Source organism: Onychomys torridus, chromosome 19 (genome assembly GCF_903995425.1).
Source record: "Onychomys torridus chromosome 19, mOncTor1.1, whole genome shotgun sequence".
NCBI lineage: Eukaryota > Metazoa > Chordata > Mammalia > Rodentia > Cricetidae > Onychomys > Onychomys torridus.
In genome coordinates, this window is record NC_050461.1 from 27,098,310 (window position 1) to 27,116,781 (window position 18,472).

The window sequence follows — 18,472 nt, forward strand, 5'->3', positions numbered from 1 at the left end:
ACATTGGACAAAACAAGATCAATTTTGCAGGTGAAAAATGTTTCAAGCTAAACTTAACAACAGCTCCGCCAGCTCACCCAAGAAGGCAAAGAGTGGTTCACGCCCTGGAAGAAGGACATGCTTTCCCCATTTTGCTCCATCTAAAGGATAGAGGGAACAGGAAACTCCTCATCCCTCCTCTAGCCTCATCCAGCCTGGCTGCTTTTACTTCAACCAAACCATTGGGTTGTTAATTTTGAGAAAACTACTGAGTTTACATAACGATAATGCTAGTTACTAAAGGAAATCAGTTAAGCTTAAAACTACAAATAACCACAATAAGAAACAGTCTTAACATTCGCATCCAAATTCTGCGTTAATGTTGACAACTTTTCTCCACAAGTGCTAAATGGTAGTAGAAAAGTGAGTTTGCTATCACACCACAGACTGGATGAACTCTGGGCTCCCTGGTGACCTGAGGCCTCTCGCTGCTTGCCTAGTATGACAGACTCTTCTCCAACACTGCCATATTCCAAACTCTGTATCTTTCTGGAGATTCATCCTGCTCTACCTTCTCTGGAAATGTTGCTGTGGTTGCTGCCTCTCTAAATGGAATGAGTAACCATGCAGAACACAGTGCTTAGGCTCTGGAGCACTGAGTACAAAAGTTCATTCTTGGTGCACTGAAGAATCTAGCTGGTTTCCAACCCACAGTTATGTTTCATGACCCCATTAAAATTCCATTTCTTAATTTTTTTAGATTCATTTATTTTATTTTAGATGTATTACTGTTTTGTCTGAATGCATATCTATGTACCATTTGTGTGACTGGTGCCCACATTGGTCAGGAGAGGGCATTAGATCCCCTGGGACGACAGTAGGAAATGATTGTGAGCTACCATGTAGATGCTGAGAACTGAACCTGGGGCCTCCTTAAGAGCAACATGTGTTGTTAGCCACTGAACCATCTTTCCAGCTCCTACAACAGTTAATTTTGTATTAATTTAAAAAATTATTAACTTTTAAAAATGAGCATACAAAGGAGCAGGTTTTCTTGGGCCTTTTCATTTTAATTCACTTTTTGTTTTTATTATGCCCCTCCAGCATGGCTCTATTTATCCCCAGTAGATGGGATCAGAGAGCATTTAATCATGCTAGTGTCCTTTAACTGGGAGGATAGTTGGTCTTACGATACAAACCCAAATCAGAGTGAAATGCAAAGAACCTAGATGCTTAATGACTGTATCAAAGACCCCAGAAGTGTTCCTCTGCACCCTCTAGTCAAAAATGTCAGTGAGTGCATCACATGACGTACATTGACTATCAATATCAATCACCTAACTTCCAACACCAGTAAGTTGAATACAAATATTCAATAAATTTTGGTAAATGAAACCTAGAATCAGCCTACTCATAACTAAAGTTGACTTATTCACTAAGAATAGATAAATATATTAGCTGAATATATTTCATTTCCAGAGCATTTTGCAATGGCTAATAATAGACTGCAAAATTTAAAAATCAAATCACTAATGATTTTAAAACGACAACAAAAAAATGTAATTTAAAAAAAAAAATTAGAAGCTGGCCAGGTGGTGGTGGTGCCTGCCTTTAATATAAGCACTCGGGAGACAGAGGCAGGCAGATCTCTGTGAGTTTGAGGCCAGGCTCATCTCCACAGTGAGTTCCAGGACAGCCAAGCTACATAGTGAGGCCCTGTCTCAATGGAAAAGGAAATGTTTAAAAGCTAAATATGTAGCAGGTACTAGATGTCTACAATCCCAGCAAGTGGCATTTGGTGGCTGGAGAAGCAGAAAGGCATTGAAAAACAGCCTGAGGTGCATGAGACTCTTTCCCAAAATAAGAGGAAAATGGAAAAAAAGTAAAATGTAGACAAACATTGTAAAAAGTTGAAATGCAAAATGTAAGAGAGAATTTTCGCTAAGTGTTCAGTGGGTTGTTTTTTGAGCAGATGGAAACTGGCCTGTGATTTCTTTGGACAGAAGAATCTCATACGTGAAACAAAGTAGGAGAAAAGGCACCAACACACAATGTCATCCACAAAGCCTAGCTGTCACTGTGGGGCTGGCCAACACCCCTTCTGCACCGTGTTTACAGGCAGCGCTCCTGAACCTTGTAGCATCACTAAGCAAAGATGCCTCCTCTTGGTCTCAGATGAGCAAAAGCTTCTTCATCAATGAAGATCAGCTTCTGCAAGCTGCAGATGTTACCATTACTCAAAATGGTCTGGAAGCAAAGCCAGAGTTATGGCAAAGTAAATTCTGTTCACCATCCCACTCTGCTATTCCCGTGGCTCCGGGAACACACAGATCAATACTCTTCGGCATGAGGATTTTGCAGTAAAATTTTCACTAGTAGCAAACAAGAAAAAAAAAGCCTTAAGCATGCCTTGTCACTTCCAGTTTAAGAGAAAATGCACTAATAAACTCTCACCCATAGGTCATGTTCGACAACAGGCAACACCACGCCAACTCTCATTAAAGACTATTCATATCACTGCCCCAAAAATTTCCTTTAAAATTACCATCTTTTGTGTCCATCCAGCAGGACATCAGTTTTAAATGTGCCACTGAGAGATATGAACTGTCACCATGGTGAATTTTCCCCATTGTGTCAGTACCATGACAGCTGACACCCAGGGGCATGGTTTTGGTTAGCAATCAGGACAGTTGACCCCCAGGGAGATGGTTTTGGTTTGTAGTATTTATTTTGTGGATATCTGGACAAATAAGAAAAATGTGTTTCTCTATATTGGTTCTTAGATAATACGACAAGCCACGCATCACCTGCAAACATTTGATACAGATCCTAAAATATGTCAAAAATGAGTGAACCTGTCAAAACTATCAAAATGGATATTTATTATGTTAGCAAAAATGCAGCTAACACATCCAGAGCACTATTATACTTTAACACATATACAATACAAAATCTACAGTAAAATGGATAAAAAGTAGAAACTTTTTTATCAAAGGGGGGAAAAAGTTAAATTTTGTGTGGAATTTAAGAATTCTTTTTAAATGCTATTAAAACAATGTATATGTCAACAACTAAGGAAAACAAGGCCCCAATAAAATCATAGAAATCTACCTATAAATCAAGTAACAAGGAATAGGGCATAACTTAGTTCTTGCGTGCTTGAAAACCATGTACTATACCCTGGATTTCATATCTAACACTTCCAAAAAACAAACACATGAAAAAAAGAAGTATTACAAATACTGAAGATCTAATCCCAACATACTAATTTTTTTAAATAAATGAGCAAAATTTTTCCATGAATAGGTATGGCCCATCTGTATCAGGAAAGGACATGGATAAAACAACTACCACCTGCCTTACACAAAACATCCAGTTTGTCCAGTGTGGGCCCCCTCCTTAAGAAGTGTATATGTAACTGTGTATATGTGCTCCTACATAACATATCTCTAATGGATCACACATTTAACTATGTGTTGTAGTAGTTAGGGTATGCAAAAACACTCTAAGTGCCCTTAACAGGTAACAGTTTTTTTTCGAGGTAGTATATCTGACTACTCACACAGGACTTGGGAGATGCAGGGAGCATGGTACGTCAATAACAGACCCACATCCCTGCAAACCCAGCCTGTGAAACACCAAAAGAATACCCAAGACATCTATGACTTTAGAATTAGAATCATACAAGAGAGATGGCAATGGTGCCCCATACCAATGAATTAGACTCACATGAGAGGGGCAGAAATACCGTCAACAAAAATGGATAAGCAGTCATCAGTGTAAACGTATAGAGAGTTATCTTTCTGAACCAGGCTGTAAAACACTATAATGTTCTTTTACTTTTGCATAAAAGGGTCTTTAATTCTATGAACTTGTGCAGGTAAGATGAGACAATGCAGTCCTCAGTCAGGCTGCATTGAAGACAAGGGCATATTCATCCTACAAAGATCAACTTTTGTTTTGTTTTTAATGAGCTATAGGATCTCAGCAAAGTATATAAGAGATGAAGAGGATTAGTTGATAATGTGAATGCTAGAGAAACGTGATGTGGTAGAGAAGGAACTCATCACTAAGAGACAAGAAGCACAGGTGTGTAGTCAGTCTCCACCAAGTGTTATATTGTTATGGTTCTGGAAGGAATATCAACTAACCTGAATTTTAATTTCCTGTTCTCAATAGTCATTAAAGAATAATGTATGAGAATCAAGTACATCTCCAAACAATATTTCTAACAATTATTCATCATCAAGCATTACAAAATAGATTAATGGGCTATGAGTACATCTCATTTTCTTTCAGCTCCTGAACTATGGCATTTTTTTGTTTTCTTTTTTAAAGATGTATTTATATTTTTATTTACATACATGAATTGTGTGAGGGTCTTTGCATGTGAGTGTGCTTTCCCAAAGAGGTCAGACATCAGTGGTTGGATCCCCTGGAGCTCAAATTATAGGCAGTTGTGGGGCATCCAATGTGGGTGCTGGGAAATGAACTTGGGTCCTCACAAAGAGCAATTTGCTCTCTTAACCACAATGCAATCTCTCTAGCCCCATGTCTGAAGTTTTTGCCCAGTGTTTTCTCCTATCTACATGACTCTTTAGAAACTTTACCCATCCTGCATTTCCGTAACTCAGAGAAGTGTGTCTCATTCACAAATGGCTCCCCTATTGCTCTGTACAATTTCAGAGTCTAGTTTTCATCACTTTGGCCAAATGTCTCCATGTTGAGGTCTTCACATTTTCACTTGTGTCAAGACTGACTGTCTGATACCTGATTCAACAGAGCTACTTTGCTTCTAAATTTTCAGGAAGCTAAATTTCTCCCTTTCTCTCTATTTCACCTTATCACCTCCTCAAAAGAAATTATGAAACCACTTTTATGAAAAAAGCAATCTTCACCCAAATACATACCACAATCACAAGCTACACATGTTTACAGAACATTCCTAAGGTACCCGCTGTCAAGGGTCATGTTAATAGGAGCTCTGTGTTCTCTCTACACTGCATTCCTGAAACCTAAATCAATGTCCGAGATAAAATAAGGACCCATAAATTCTTAATAAAGGTAATATGTATCTTGACCTTGCCTATATTTTCTCTGAATCCAAAGAGAGATACCTAATATGGCAAGCTCTCATGTTCCTCTAACTTAAGATTAGGAAAAATTCATTCTAACTTTGTATGATTTGATAAAAAGACCAGAGCTAATGATTATTTAATATACAGATTTGCTACTGAAAATGTTTACAGTTCTACCTGAAATATTTACTGTGACTTGTTGTCACAACATTTCTTGGACTAAAGTACTGTAGCAGTACCTGCAAAATTTCTCAAACAAGAGGGTGCAGCATCTCTTAAGTTGGGATGAAAACTGTAAAGCAATATGGAAGAAAATACTGTACATGTGTTTCCACATTAAACATGGAAAAATAATATTTCATTTGATGAGACACTGGTTAGTAAACTAACTAACAAGTTTTAAAACGCATCTCCACTTTACTTGACATTACCATTATCTTGATAGTGATATGGAATATTGACTTGTAAGCAAGACTATTGGAGTTTAAAAACCAACCCCTGTGTCTACAGACCTGCTCAGTTCTAATAAAGACATGCAATTTCATGAAGCAAAAGCAAAAAGTGTTACCTCTGACAATAAGTTGAGCAAAGTTGGAGACCCCAGAGCCTCGTTCTGACTGAGTTACGCAGCGGTACAAATCCTGGTCGGTTTTTGTCACTTCTTGCAATCTAAAAGAGGCAGCAAATCTTCTATGATTGATGTTCTTCGTCTGGGCCACGGGTATGTCTTCTCCATTCCGTCTCTGCAAACAGAATCCAATCTTCAGAAACAGGTTGTTCACCATGCCATAAATCTAAAGTATCTCAGCAAGCGATATCTGTGATAAATTATTCTGCCTGCTAAACTATTTGGAAGATGCCTGCATAGCCCCACAGATATTTACCTTTGTCATGCCATTGGGTAAAGGAGATGCTATCGGAATCCCTTAAAGGATGTAGAGTTGGTCCTATGTCCTCAGTTTTCCATATTTATGCAAAATATATGCAATAACACAAAAGCTGACAGCAACATAGAAAATGCGCCACAGCCCCTTCATGGATAAAGAAGATAGTCTTGTTTCTGGTGTTACCTGCTGTGGATATCACACCATGTCCTACACATATTATATGACAGTCATCTTCCAAGAAGATGAAGACCATGCCATACACATTCTTATTCCAAATACATAGCATGTACTTGCAACAGAATGACAATAAAATACTGATTGATGATTGAGAGTCAACCCCAAATCTGTGCTCTTGGCAAACTACTATCTCTTCAGGATTAATGATACCCAATTAATATTTTTTTAAAAAGTAATCAAAAAAAGCCTAAACGTTAAAAGCATACCTGCCAAGTTGTAAATGAAAAAGTAGGAAATATATTTATGATATCCCAGTATCTTATACAAAACCAATAAGCATAAACTATAAAGAAAATGATGGTAACTATCAGCTATAATAAAATTTATAACTTCTATACATTGGAAGACATCATAAATAAAGTGGGGGGAACATAGACTGAGATTAGGTATTTGTCAAAAAATATAACAACGAAAAGATAAGCAGCTAAGATATGTAAAGATCATCTGTAGTTCAATAAGAAAACTGATAAACCACCAGTCAAAACCTAGACAGACTGTAAAAAGATGAAAGGCATATGTCTAAGGACGATGAAAGGAGCCATCAGTCGAAACTTTCAAAGCTCTAAATGTCAAGTCCAGACAATTGTCAAAGAAAAGCTCTAACTACAGAAAGAATTAGTTAGGAGCTCAAGCTCATGACTTATTGATGAAGTTCTAAGTATACATGGGATTAAAACTACATACATCGAATGTTATACCAAAGAATCACATGTAGGCAACACAGCATGGACCTGCTGATGACTTTCTACACTAGGAGCGATTTCAAAAAACGATTGATTACTCTTTAAGAAAATGAAAGACAGGTCTAGGGGTGAGCTTAGCTGGTAGAATACTGGCCTAGCATTAGTAAGGCCTAGGTTTGATCCCTGCACCACAGAAACCAGGCATGGAGGAGAACATTTGCAATACCTGCACCTGACACTTGGAGGGTGGAGGATCAGAAGTTCAAGGTTATCCTAAGAGACAAAACAGCAGGAAATAAATAAGAAAATGGGGGGCGGGGAACAGTGGGGAATGTACAATCCTAGTAATTCCACTTCTAGATTTCTACTTTTGAATCATTCACATAGTGGGGTCGAGAAAAATATATGGAAATATTGACTTTGGCATCATTTGGAACAGTCAAAATACAGGGAGATCTGAACCTCTCAGAGTTTGTCTCAATCTATAGATTCGAAGTAAGAGTTAAGGAAGTCAACTGGGAGCAGGACAGAGCTGATACAAAGCACAAGGGCTGGTGTGTTGGGGAAGATTATTTTAAGGTGTGTTCCTTTTGTTAATGCTGTATTTGTTCAACTCTGTGGAGCTGTGTTACTGCGTCTGTCTAAAATACCTGAAGGTCTCATAAAGAGCTGAACACCCAATAGCAAGTAAAGAGAAGGGATAGGCATGGGTGGCAGGCAGAAAGAATATACAGAAGGAGAAATCTGGGAGAATGGAAGAAGTAGCCCAAGAAGAGGGAGGACTCCAGGGGCCAGCCACCCAGCTCCCAGCAAGTGATGGAGTAGAAGCAAGATTTATAGATGTAGTAGAATGGGAAAAGCCCAGAGGCAAAGGGTAGATGGGATAATTTAAGTTAAGGAAAGCTGGCAAGAAACAAGCCAAGATAAAGCCAGGCATTTATGAGTAAGACTAAGTCTTTATGTGATTATTTGGGAGCTGGGTGGTGGGCCCCCAAAGGAGTAAAAAAACAAACAGTACTGGTGCTTCAATCTTCCCATGGTGTTATTAACAGTATTTGTTCATTGCTCACGTTGAAACAGCTCCCAATTTTCAATGTGGTATCAGGACCTCAGCAATGTTCTTGAAAATTAACAATTATTTAGCACTCACTGGTTACCACATCCCACTGGCTGGTAATATATGTGTATGTATACAAAGGAAGGAGAGAAGGAGGGAGGGAGAAAAGGAGGGAGGGAGAAAAGGAGGGAGGGAGAAACGGAGGGAGGGAGGGATCTTTAACATATGCAAGGTATGACACACAAATACCAAATATTTATTTCTATTACAGCGTGAGTACATGAATGACCATTTTGAAATGTTTTTGTGAACTTCTGTATACTACAAAAGAGATATATCACTTTAATTTTCTTTCTTTTGTTTCCTTGTTGGGGGTTGAAAGGGTGAGAATGTGGAAATGCTCTAGGAGGAGATAAGGGATGAGAAAACAGTGATCAAAAGAAATAAAGAAAGATCAGCTTATATTCAATAGCCCTGAAATATAAACCCAGAAATTCAGCCTAAATTCTTTTTCATTCAACAACACACATAAACAAAGAGTCATTCCATTACGCAAATCTCAGATGCCTTTCCTTTTCAATTAGCACACCATCTCCATGCAATCTCTCATTGGAAGGCAGACATGACTCAGCACTGCTCTCCCAGGAGCCCACCCCCTTGTAGTTCTCCCATTTATCTTCTGGCAAGGCTAACAGTGTTTGCTGCCTTTCTTTTTGTCACTCATTCTCATCGATTCTGCAATAACCATTTCTGTTGTGGGTCCTGCCTCCCTGATCCTCTATCACAAGAGCACACACTCTCCTTCTAAGTCTCTACAATGCCTTTCAGAATCCCATGCTGTTAAAAGGCATTCTTCTGAGCACAGGGAATGTTCTTTCTCCCTCAGTACTTAATACATACAAGACCAGTTCCAAGCTCCATGATATTTTCCTCATGAATCACAATTACTCATGTATGGTGGTTTGGAAGAAAATGGCCCCCAAAGGGAGTGGCACTACTAGGAGGTGTGGCCTTGTTGGAGGAAGTGTGTCACTGTAGAGGCAGGCTTTGAGGTCTCTTTTGCCCAACATTCCCTCAGTGTGACAGTCAGTCCACTTCTTGTGGTCAGGATGTAATGCATTGAACAAAAAAAAAGAAAAGAAAAATTAACAAAAATACCCAGAATAACAAAAGATGCCAAGCATGGTGGGCATGCCTGTAGCACTCCAACCGGGAGGCTGAAACAAGTGCATCAGGAGTCCAAGGACATTTGCTTTTTAGTCTTAACCCCCGAAAGTCATTTTTAAGAACAATTTTAGGCTCCCAGAAAGGAGAGTTCACATGCACCTTCACACGTAATCTCCTCATCGTCAAAACACAACCAGAGAGGTACATTCATCATCACTAACATCCCCACACTGAACACCATTATCACTGACTTCACCATACTTCACACTGTTGTCCCTTCTGATGCTGAACATTCTACGTTTGTACAGACTCAGGTCAAGCACCTCAGGGGCCATGTAGCACATAGTAAAGAAGATAGAGAGAGGTGTTGTGGGATATTTGTACACTGTGTGAAGATGTATCATTCTGAATGGAAAATAAAAAGCTGAATGGCCAATAGCTAGGCAGGAGAGATTAGGTGGGATTTCAAGGGAGAGAGAGGAACTCGGGAGATGAATCAGGTGTGCAAGAAATGCCAGCAAGACACATAAGTTGGATGTAAATGATGGAAACGTAATGAGTCACGTAGCAGAAGGTAGACTAAAAAAACCAGGTTCATTTAAGTTCTAAGAGGTAGTTGACAACAAGCCTAAGCTAAAGGCCAAGCTTTCATAATTAATGTCTCCATGTAATTATTTTGGGGCTGCCAATCCAAAGAAAGCCTACCAAGAGAGCTTGACTACAGAGAGGCTATGGGTCTCTGGCCTGATTGGACCACTGAAGGTAGTTTGCCTTGCTGTTGTTACTAAAGAGGTGGCCCAAGATGGAGAAGACGTGTGTCCAAGAAAACAATCCACTCTTGGGTGATAAAGAAGTGAAGTCTATACCACTGGTCAGAATGTCCCCTCCCTTCCATTTCAGCAATATGAGCCTGAGAAATGTAGATTCTCTGGTTTTCCTTCGAAACCCCCAGGGGACAGATAAGTCCAACAACAATGACATGACCATGGACTTGAATGTCTCCTGGAGATTCAGAACACAGACAACTAACATTTGGGTCTGATCCAGCAGGGACTTGGTGACACCACCCCGTCAGTTCTTCTTATCGTCCACCAGCTTGATGATGTCATGCTCTGGGGACTGAAGCCTGGCCTGGCCTGCCATGACCACTTTGCTGGGGGTTTAGCAAGGATGGCGCAGGGTTTCTGCATGATGGAAAGGCTCTCGTGTACTCGGCCATGCCACTTCTTTCTTTCCCAGAGTGAGATGTAGTCTCTCTCCAGACTGGCAGGCACGGAGTAATTTGGGGGAGCGGCTTCCAGGACCAGGATCATCCCACTGCTACCCTTTCTCTATCCTGTGGATCTCCATTCATGGTCACTTAAGATGGCTACTGTGTGGTTCCTGGAGCATGGTGATCCCCCCTCTGTGACAGGAGTGCATGCATCCAGGGTATGAATGTTTTACCACAGCCACACGCCACAGAAATGGTGCCTGGGTATCAGCACTGAGAGACCTCAAGGTCTTTCAGAACTATGTTGTGGAACAATGGAATTTTAGGCTACCCTGGAACCTGGACCCTGTCTCAAAATAAACAAAACATATATACAAAATACAAACAAAATCTGTGAGTAATAAATAAGATGCAATAGAGACACAGAGAAAAAAATCTTTAGACTTTAATTTGAAAACTCAATATGAATTCGGGAAACATTTTTTTTTTCAAATATGTATGTGTATGTACATGCCTGCACCTGTCTCTATGTTTATTATTGAAAAGGTCTAGCAGGGGAGATCTCTCAAACCCAGGATTATTACACTGATATGCAATTTACCAATGGGGGGGGGGAGAGAGTGGTCCCATGGCAAAAGAAAATGACTCCTTATTGGCAAGAACTGTAAAACATTGCCCAAAGCCAGAAGCAAAGAAACTTGCATGACCACTGAAGTCAGGGTAAAAGGACTTTGGAGCAAACACAGAATACTCGTAGCCACAACTAGGTAGCAAGGTAGTTCCTGCTTAACAATTCTGGGACCAGCAGGCATATATGTACACACACACACACACACACACACACACACACACACACACACACAATTTGGTTTTTCAAGACAGGGTTTCACTGTGTAGCCCTGGTTATCCTAGAACTCAACTCACTCCTCTGTAGACCAGACTGGCCTTGAACTCACAGAGATCCATCTGCCTCTGCTTCCCAAGAGCTGGGATTAAAGACATGTAACACCACCACCTGGCTAACCAGGACATTTTCTTTTCCAGGTAGGGTTTCTCTGTGTAGTTTTGGTGCCTGTCCTGGATCTCAATATGTAGACCAGACTGGCCTCAGGCTCACAGAGATCTGCCTGGCTCTGCCTCCCAAGTGCTGGGATTAAAGGCCTGCACCACCACCGCCCTGCCCAGGACATATTTTTAAATGCAGGAGCTTATAACACTGAAAAAAACAAAATCATTCATTTTTAGGGGATGGCAAAGTACCAACTTGCTATATTGAGAACTAACAAATGAAGCAAACATTGCAGGAGCATCTCCTGGGCAAATCCAGATCTCATCAAATTGAAATTGAGATTAATCATCACATAGTATGTGATAGGCATGTATTTGAACACATGTTACATGAAAGCAGAGAGGCATGGAAGGGTACAGGGGAAGCAAAAGAACAGAGAATAAGACAGAGAATCAACAAAAATAAATTATGTATGAAAATAACATAATGAAATATATTATTTTGGATGCTTGTTTTAAAAATAGGCAAATCACAGGAAAAAAAAAACAGAAAAGAAACAAAATCAAAAACGAAGTTTTAAAAAAAAATCATCACTTTCAACTCAAGGAATTAAGAGCATTAAGGGACAGCAGTGCTAAAATAATGAAGGATGAGGCCATTTGCACCTTCTGCTATCATAGCAGGTACCACTTACACTGCGATCCAGGGATCAAATTTGACCCTGGATCTGACTGCCCAATTCCTGGAAAATACAGAGGAAATGGAACGATGGTGACCTAAAGTGATGAAAAGAAAATAAGGAGACAGACCTACAGATTAAAGGGCTTATTTGTTTGAAATCACTAAAGCTACACTACAGTGAGCAGGGACATATTTCAATGTCATGTCAGTGATGGCTCGGGATTGTAATTCAGTAATACAAGTCTACCCTAGATTGTACAAGAACACAAGAACATATAAGCACTCCATCCTCCCTTCCTCCCTCCTCTTTCTCATTCATACACACACACACACACACACACACACACACACACACACACACACACACAAACATGCACACATACTCATACACATATAATTAGAAGGGATGGGTGGCTGTTTCTAGAGACAAAGAAAGAAGGATATAAATTAATTAGCCCTGGCTGGAATAAATGGAAGATGCCCCAGGGGTTGCTGGCACTGCTTATTCTTGACCTGTGTGGTTTCTGTCTTCCCAAAATTTACTGAGATTTGGGGAGGATGCTCAGTAGGCAAAGTGTTTGCTGCAGAAGCATGAAGATATAATGTCAATGCCCCCCAACTCTTGTTTAAAAAGAAAAAGCAGGGCATGGTGGCATGCACCTATAACCCTAGCACCAGTGGGAAGAAAGCCACCCTGGCCTACTCAGGGACCACCAAGGAAAAGATGATGTCTCAAAAGCCAATATAGATGACTTCTGAGTCATGAAAGGCTAGATTATCCTCTGCCTCCCACAGTGACACACACAGACACATCTATACTCAACACAAAAAGGGACACATGTGCCCGAGCCCCCCCCCCAACACACACACACACACAAACAAATCAGAGCCACAATGTATTTTAATTAGGGTGGCTTTCACCATGTATATTTTATTGTATTATAAAATAATCTCATAAATATTAGAGCTACTCATTGATCTGCTTTTCAGATTGGGAGAATCAACAAAGATAAATTATGTATACAAATGCCACAATGAAATGTATTACTTTGAATGCTAATTTTACAAATAAGCAATTTTTAAATACAAAAAAGGGGGGATTTAAAATGAAATAGGATAATATCACAGTTTCCCAAGGGAAGAAGGAAAGATGTTGTTACATTCTGACAGGTAATCACAGTGGCTTATTAGGAAAGTTGGGACAGGAAAATACTCTGCCAGCTCCTCCCACCCCCCATCACATGGGTGCTACCTTCATGTCCAGAGGGATAATTGTTATTTGCAGACTTTGATAAGAAGAAACCTTAGCAGAGATAAGGAAGTAAAGCATATGCCATATATAATGCATTTATACTACTTTATGTAGTTTCTCGACATTCACCTAGGTTATATGAACTATTTTAAAAATCCATTGTTGAGCTTTCCATAAAGAAGGCAGCAATTGCAAAAAGAAAAGAGTAATACCCCTAAAATTTGCCAATGATGAAACTTTCCAGTGCTCACAGCTCAGCACGGCACACACGCATCCAAGACGCTAAAATATCAAAAATAAATTTCCTGATCCATGATCCATGGCTAGTGACTTTAGCTCAAAATTTACACACAAGGTGCTTTATACAAAGACAAGAAGGCAGGATACAGTGTGTGAACTATAATAATCAAATGGCCCAAGGGGAAAAATTGGGCGTTTTAAGGTGATGGCTATTAGCTACTAGTAAGTTCAAAGCCCCTTGGGTGGAACAGAACTCTCTTTACAGCAGGAGGTACCTAGAAGAATCACTATTGTTTAATGAGACAGTAAACAGAGTCAATTATAATTAAATAGCAGGCTAGATTCCATCTATCAATTCGGGTCGAGGTAGGCAACAAGAAGTTAGGACAGTATGAATGACAAGGTCTAAACTACTCTCATTCCTATTCAAGGTCTGAGCCTGAGACCACAGACTCAGAAGCAAAGGCATTGTTTTCCAAAAGGGGGGAATGTATTTCATGGGTAATACCAGGACCATCCAAGGCTTTAATTAGCCACAAGCTTCACAAACTGTGGATAAAGAGCCAAAATCCAGTAGGAGGCCTCACCTTTCACTCTTATTTAAGATCATTTATATGCAATTACCAAAAAAGAGTAAGAGTAGTCAGTGGTTCTAGAAACAAGTCAGTTCAAGCCAGAAAATGAAAAACAGACTAACTACAAAAGTTAAACCGTGAGGTTTGGAGAATTATACTGTAGAGCATTCCCATTTCCTCCAAATCTGTTAACTGCTACCCACTGGATCCAAACCCATCTGTCTTCTTTAATCCGTGCCTCCCGCAGAATTTCCGATTACACTGCACTGCCCAGTCAGAGTCCTTTATTGCCTGATGTCAGTACTGCCAACAGCAGCCGTTGCTACTTCCAATTCTGCCCATGCTCATGGCCCAGTCTTGCCATTCATTTTATTTATCGCCTTTCCTCACAGTGACCCTTCAATATGGTCTTTCTTATACTGCTGCCCTGCTTCGTACAACTAAACGTCTGCTTTCTGCCTTCTAACCCTGTGGCAACAGCCATCACCCACCCAACTTCACTTCCATGGCTCTTGTGTGCGCTAGCTTCCTGGGCTCGGCCAAGGCTAATGGCCTCACCAAACATCCCAGTCTTTGCCGCACATTTTCCTCACTGAAATGATCAGTGATGCGGTATGATCCTTCTCTCCTTCTGAATTCATCCTTTGAGGCTAAAAGGCCCTAGTTTAAAAAGCAGCCTTAAGTGTAAATGTCCTCCAGTAGTGTGAGCAGCCTGGACTGTGCTTGGATCCCTCACCAACTATGCTTTTAATATCTTCTCCAGCAGCTTGGTCAGCCCCACAATTAAAGGGCTCAGAATTCAAATCAGCTTATATGACCAAACACATGGCTTTCAAACTTAAGACCAGATTATTGTACTTTAGGGATGTATAAATCAGAAATTGGATCTTGCTTATATTAACCCCTAAAAGCTGAGATTTTATGAATCCCATTTCATCTTCCACAAACTTCCAGAACCATGTGTGCTGTCCCTTTGACCACCCTGACATCAGCTTTTCACATTTAATTCCAATCATGATACCTACATGCTATCTTTGTTATTTTAGTATTCCAGCCCTATTGAGGACGCTCACAAAGCCAATTATGGACAAATGTCAGAAGTTTGAAAGTTCAAACATCTGGACAGTTTACAATATATTACATTTCTCTCTATCTTTTCAACTTTTTATGGCATTGATGCAAACTGAACATGAATTAACATGTCTAATCAGGCTCGCTTTGAAAAATACCCTTCATCACTTTTGGATGAATTTTCTACTATAAACTATCCTATCAAGATAGAGACTAATTTCCTCAGAAAACTTTCCTTCCCTCATGCAAAAACTCAAGGTATTTTCTCTAAATAAGTAGTATCTCTCATGAACAGTAAAATTCTAGAAGTGGGGTATGCTGCTTTCTTGGACAGTAGAGATAAACCTCCATGATGCTTTGATGTGGGCTCTTGGAGATTGCTGAAGGCAAAGTCCCATCTGAAACAAGGCAGGGATACATTTGGCCAGGGGAAGATTTTGTGCTTTACCCCCTCAATTTTCTGAAACCCATGTTTCAAAGTTTCATTCACATGTAGACAATCATGTGCAGTAGAGGGATGCAGTTGTGGCAGCTGGGCAAACAGATCCAGTATGGCACGATCAGAAGTTTCAGATCCACCACTTTTCTTTGACTCACAGCTGGAAGGAGCTGGGACTTGAAGAGGTCAGCCTCTCTCTAGATGTTTTCAGAGCAATTTGCATCTCATTTTACTAATTTCACTCTTCAATTACCACTCTCAAGCCACTGCCTAAATTATCTGTTGCTCCATAAGGAATGACATTTCCTTTGGCTGAGAAACTCACTGTATCACACGACATTAGCAGCAATGTGCCTCACCAAGGGCAAAGTGGTGGCTGACTCCCTAGTCTTGGCAGGCCCACTGAAGAGGCACCAGGCCAGTGCTAGCGGCGATTACTGACAGATTGGCCCAATTGCCAAGGCTCTGACTGCAGTCTGCCTAAGATTACCAGTAGCACACGATACAGCCTTGTTTCAACTCACCAAAACAAATGGTGCCACCAAACCTACCCACACATTTTTGCTCCATTCAATAAAGCCAGTGTTGAATTTCCTTCCCAATTCAATGATGCATGCCTGCCAAGCTCTGTGATGATGGATGGAGTCATTAGCATTTTAGGTTTTACACGGAACCTGAAGCCAAAGCATATGGTGTGACAGATGTTCCAGCAATGGGCTCTATTTGATTTGCCATGTAGCTGTCCACTTACACTGGACCTTCGTGCAAGAATACTCATTTATTCATTACGGGATGACCCCTCTCAGCCCTCCTCCATCCCTACATTATAAGGTATTCTCAGGAGACCAAAGGCAACCTGACTTTATACTTTGGTGAGACTAATAACTACACATTTCTTTGGAACTTAAACAAGTCATTTTAGGTGGATAGGACTTACAAAGACACCTATAAGGCTTGTGGGTCATTGCCATCTACACAATGATTAGCACTGCCAATAAGTGGGACACTAGAGAAACAAGTGTGGATTAGTCAATTGCTACCCACTATATTTCATTTAGTTAAAATGTGTACATGGAGAATCAGACAGGGAGAATATTTGGATTACAGGTGCACAGCCAATGACCCAACATTCCATCCAAGTTCTGTGATGTCCATGGTACACCAGAAAGTTGCTGAGGCCCAGTCCAGTCCTCATCTCCTACATGAGACCAGGATTTGGGGCTGGAGAAAAGGCTCAGCAGTTAAGGGCAATCGGTGCTCTTACAAAAGATCTGAATTTGATTCTCAGCACCAAGAAGGTAGCTCACAACCATCTGTTACTAGAGTTCTATGGGACCCAATGCCCTCTTCTGACTTCCATGGACACCAGGTATAAACATGGTGTACAAATCTACATACAGGAAAGATACACTTATACATAAAACAAATAAAGCATAAAAAAAATTATAAAGAAAGCCGCTATTTGGATTTCTTATTTTCTGTATCCTAAAAGTTATATATGAAAAAGATGGCCTCTTAAATTAACTTTCATTGTAAGAACAAGAAAGTGAGATAATATGTACTGAATTATTTTTCATCTGTCTCCTACTGAAAATACATGGTACCAAGATACATGTGTGCACTGTTACACACATCAGTAATTCACTTTTTTTTTTTTGGTTTTTTTGAGACAGGATTTCTCTGTGTAGTTTTGGTGCCTGTCCTGAATCTTGCTCTGTAGACCAGGCTGGCCTTGAACTCACAGAGATCCAACTGGCTCTACCTCCCTAGTGCTGGGATTAAAGGTGTGCACCACTACCACTGGGCTAGTAATTCACTTTTATATTGTTAAGCACTAAAGCAGTATCCTGTTGCTTGAAGGGAAACCAAGCTGTTCACACATTCTATTGTTAAGGATCCTTTAAATTTTTAAACTATTAATTATTGTGAATAAACATGTAACAAACATGTCTTAATATCTCTTGGGTCAGTAGGTATAAAGATGCTGCTGCAACACGTTGGTCATTTGCTTCTAAGTTACTTGTTAACTTTTTGGAGTCACATAAGTCAGACTGGCCTCAAACCTACCTAGATGGACTTCAACATTCTAATGTTTTTGCCTTCACTACTGAATACTGAGCATGCAGGTGTGGGTCACCATGCCTGGCTTATGCAGTACTGAGGATTACATGCAGGGCTTCATGCATTCTAGGCTACCAGACTACCAACTGAGCTATGTAAACCCCAGGCCTATTCACTTTGTCTTCAGTCACTTTATCTGCTATTCATATAAAAAAGGAACATGAACAACATTAACCTATAAAAGATGTAACCTCATATTAGTTTCCTGTATGAACATTATCTATCTTGTCTCAGGAATATAAGCAGATGTCTTAAAATTATTTCAGTGTATATGTAAAATTTTACTGGTGTTCTTAATTCTTGTAACCTGAGTTTTACCATAAGCCTTAAAATGTAGACTACCAATTTTCTAGAGTTAGAGTTCATTAGAAATACAACGAAAAGCTTAAAAATTGTAATGGAATGAAAATCATGTCTACATTTAAAAAAGCTGATATCATTAATTTGGCAAACTGTTAAGCATTTAAGCTTAGAGTACACATGACTACTGGGGTTTGTGAAAGGAGAGGGAGATACTTTTCACAGGAATGAAGGCTTTATCCTCTGTCTCCTTTATTATGTCTTAAAATATATTTTATACCATATGACAATATACATAACACACATTTTCAAAACTGTCCACCAGAAAACCTCATAATTTCACTAAAGTGCTAGTCTGTCGACTGCGAACCATTTCGAAAAGTGCCCCAGCATGCTGCATTATGGACAGTGAGGTTATTCCATGTGGACAAAGAGGTCACTTTGAGCTGTACATTTTGTAACAGTTTTCTATATACCTAGGAT

The 18,472-nt window shown here is 39.9% G+C and overlaps 1 protein-coding gene across 13 annotated transcripts in view; it reads right to left on the minus strand.

Moving 5' to 3' along the window:
* Ptprk (protein tyrosine phosphatase receptor type K) overlaps positions 1 to 18,472 on the minus strand; it is a 537,197-nt gene that overhangs the window by 238,066 nt on the left and 280,659 nt on the right. For all 13 annotated transcript variants that reach the window (XM_036168740.1, XM_036168743.1, XM_036168741.1 and 10 more), the window contains exon 6: positions 5,626 to 5,800. In XM_036168740.1, the coding sequence (XP_036024633.1) occupies positions 5,626 to 5,800 (175 nt within the window). The remainder of the gene's footprint in view (positions 1 to 5,625; positions 5,801 to 18,472) is intronic.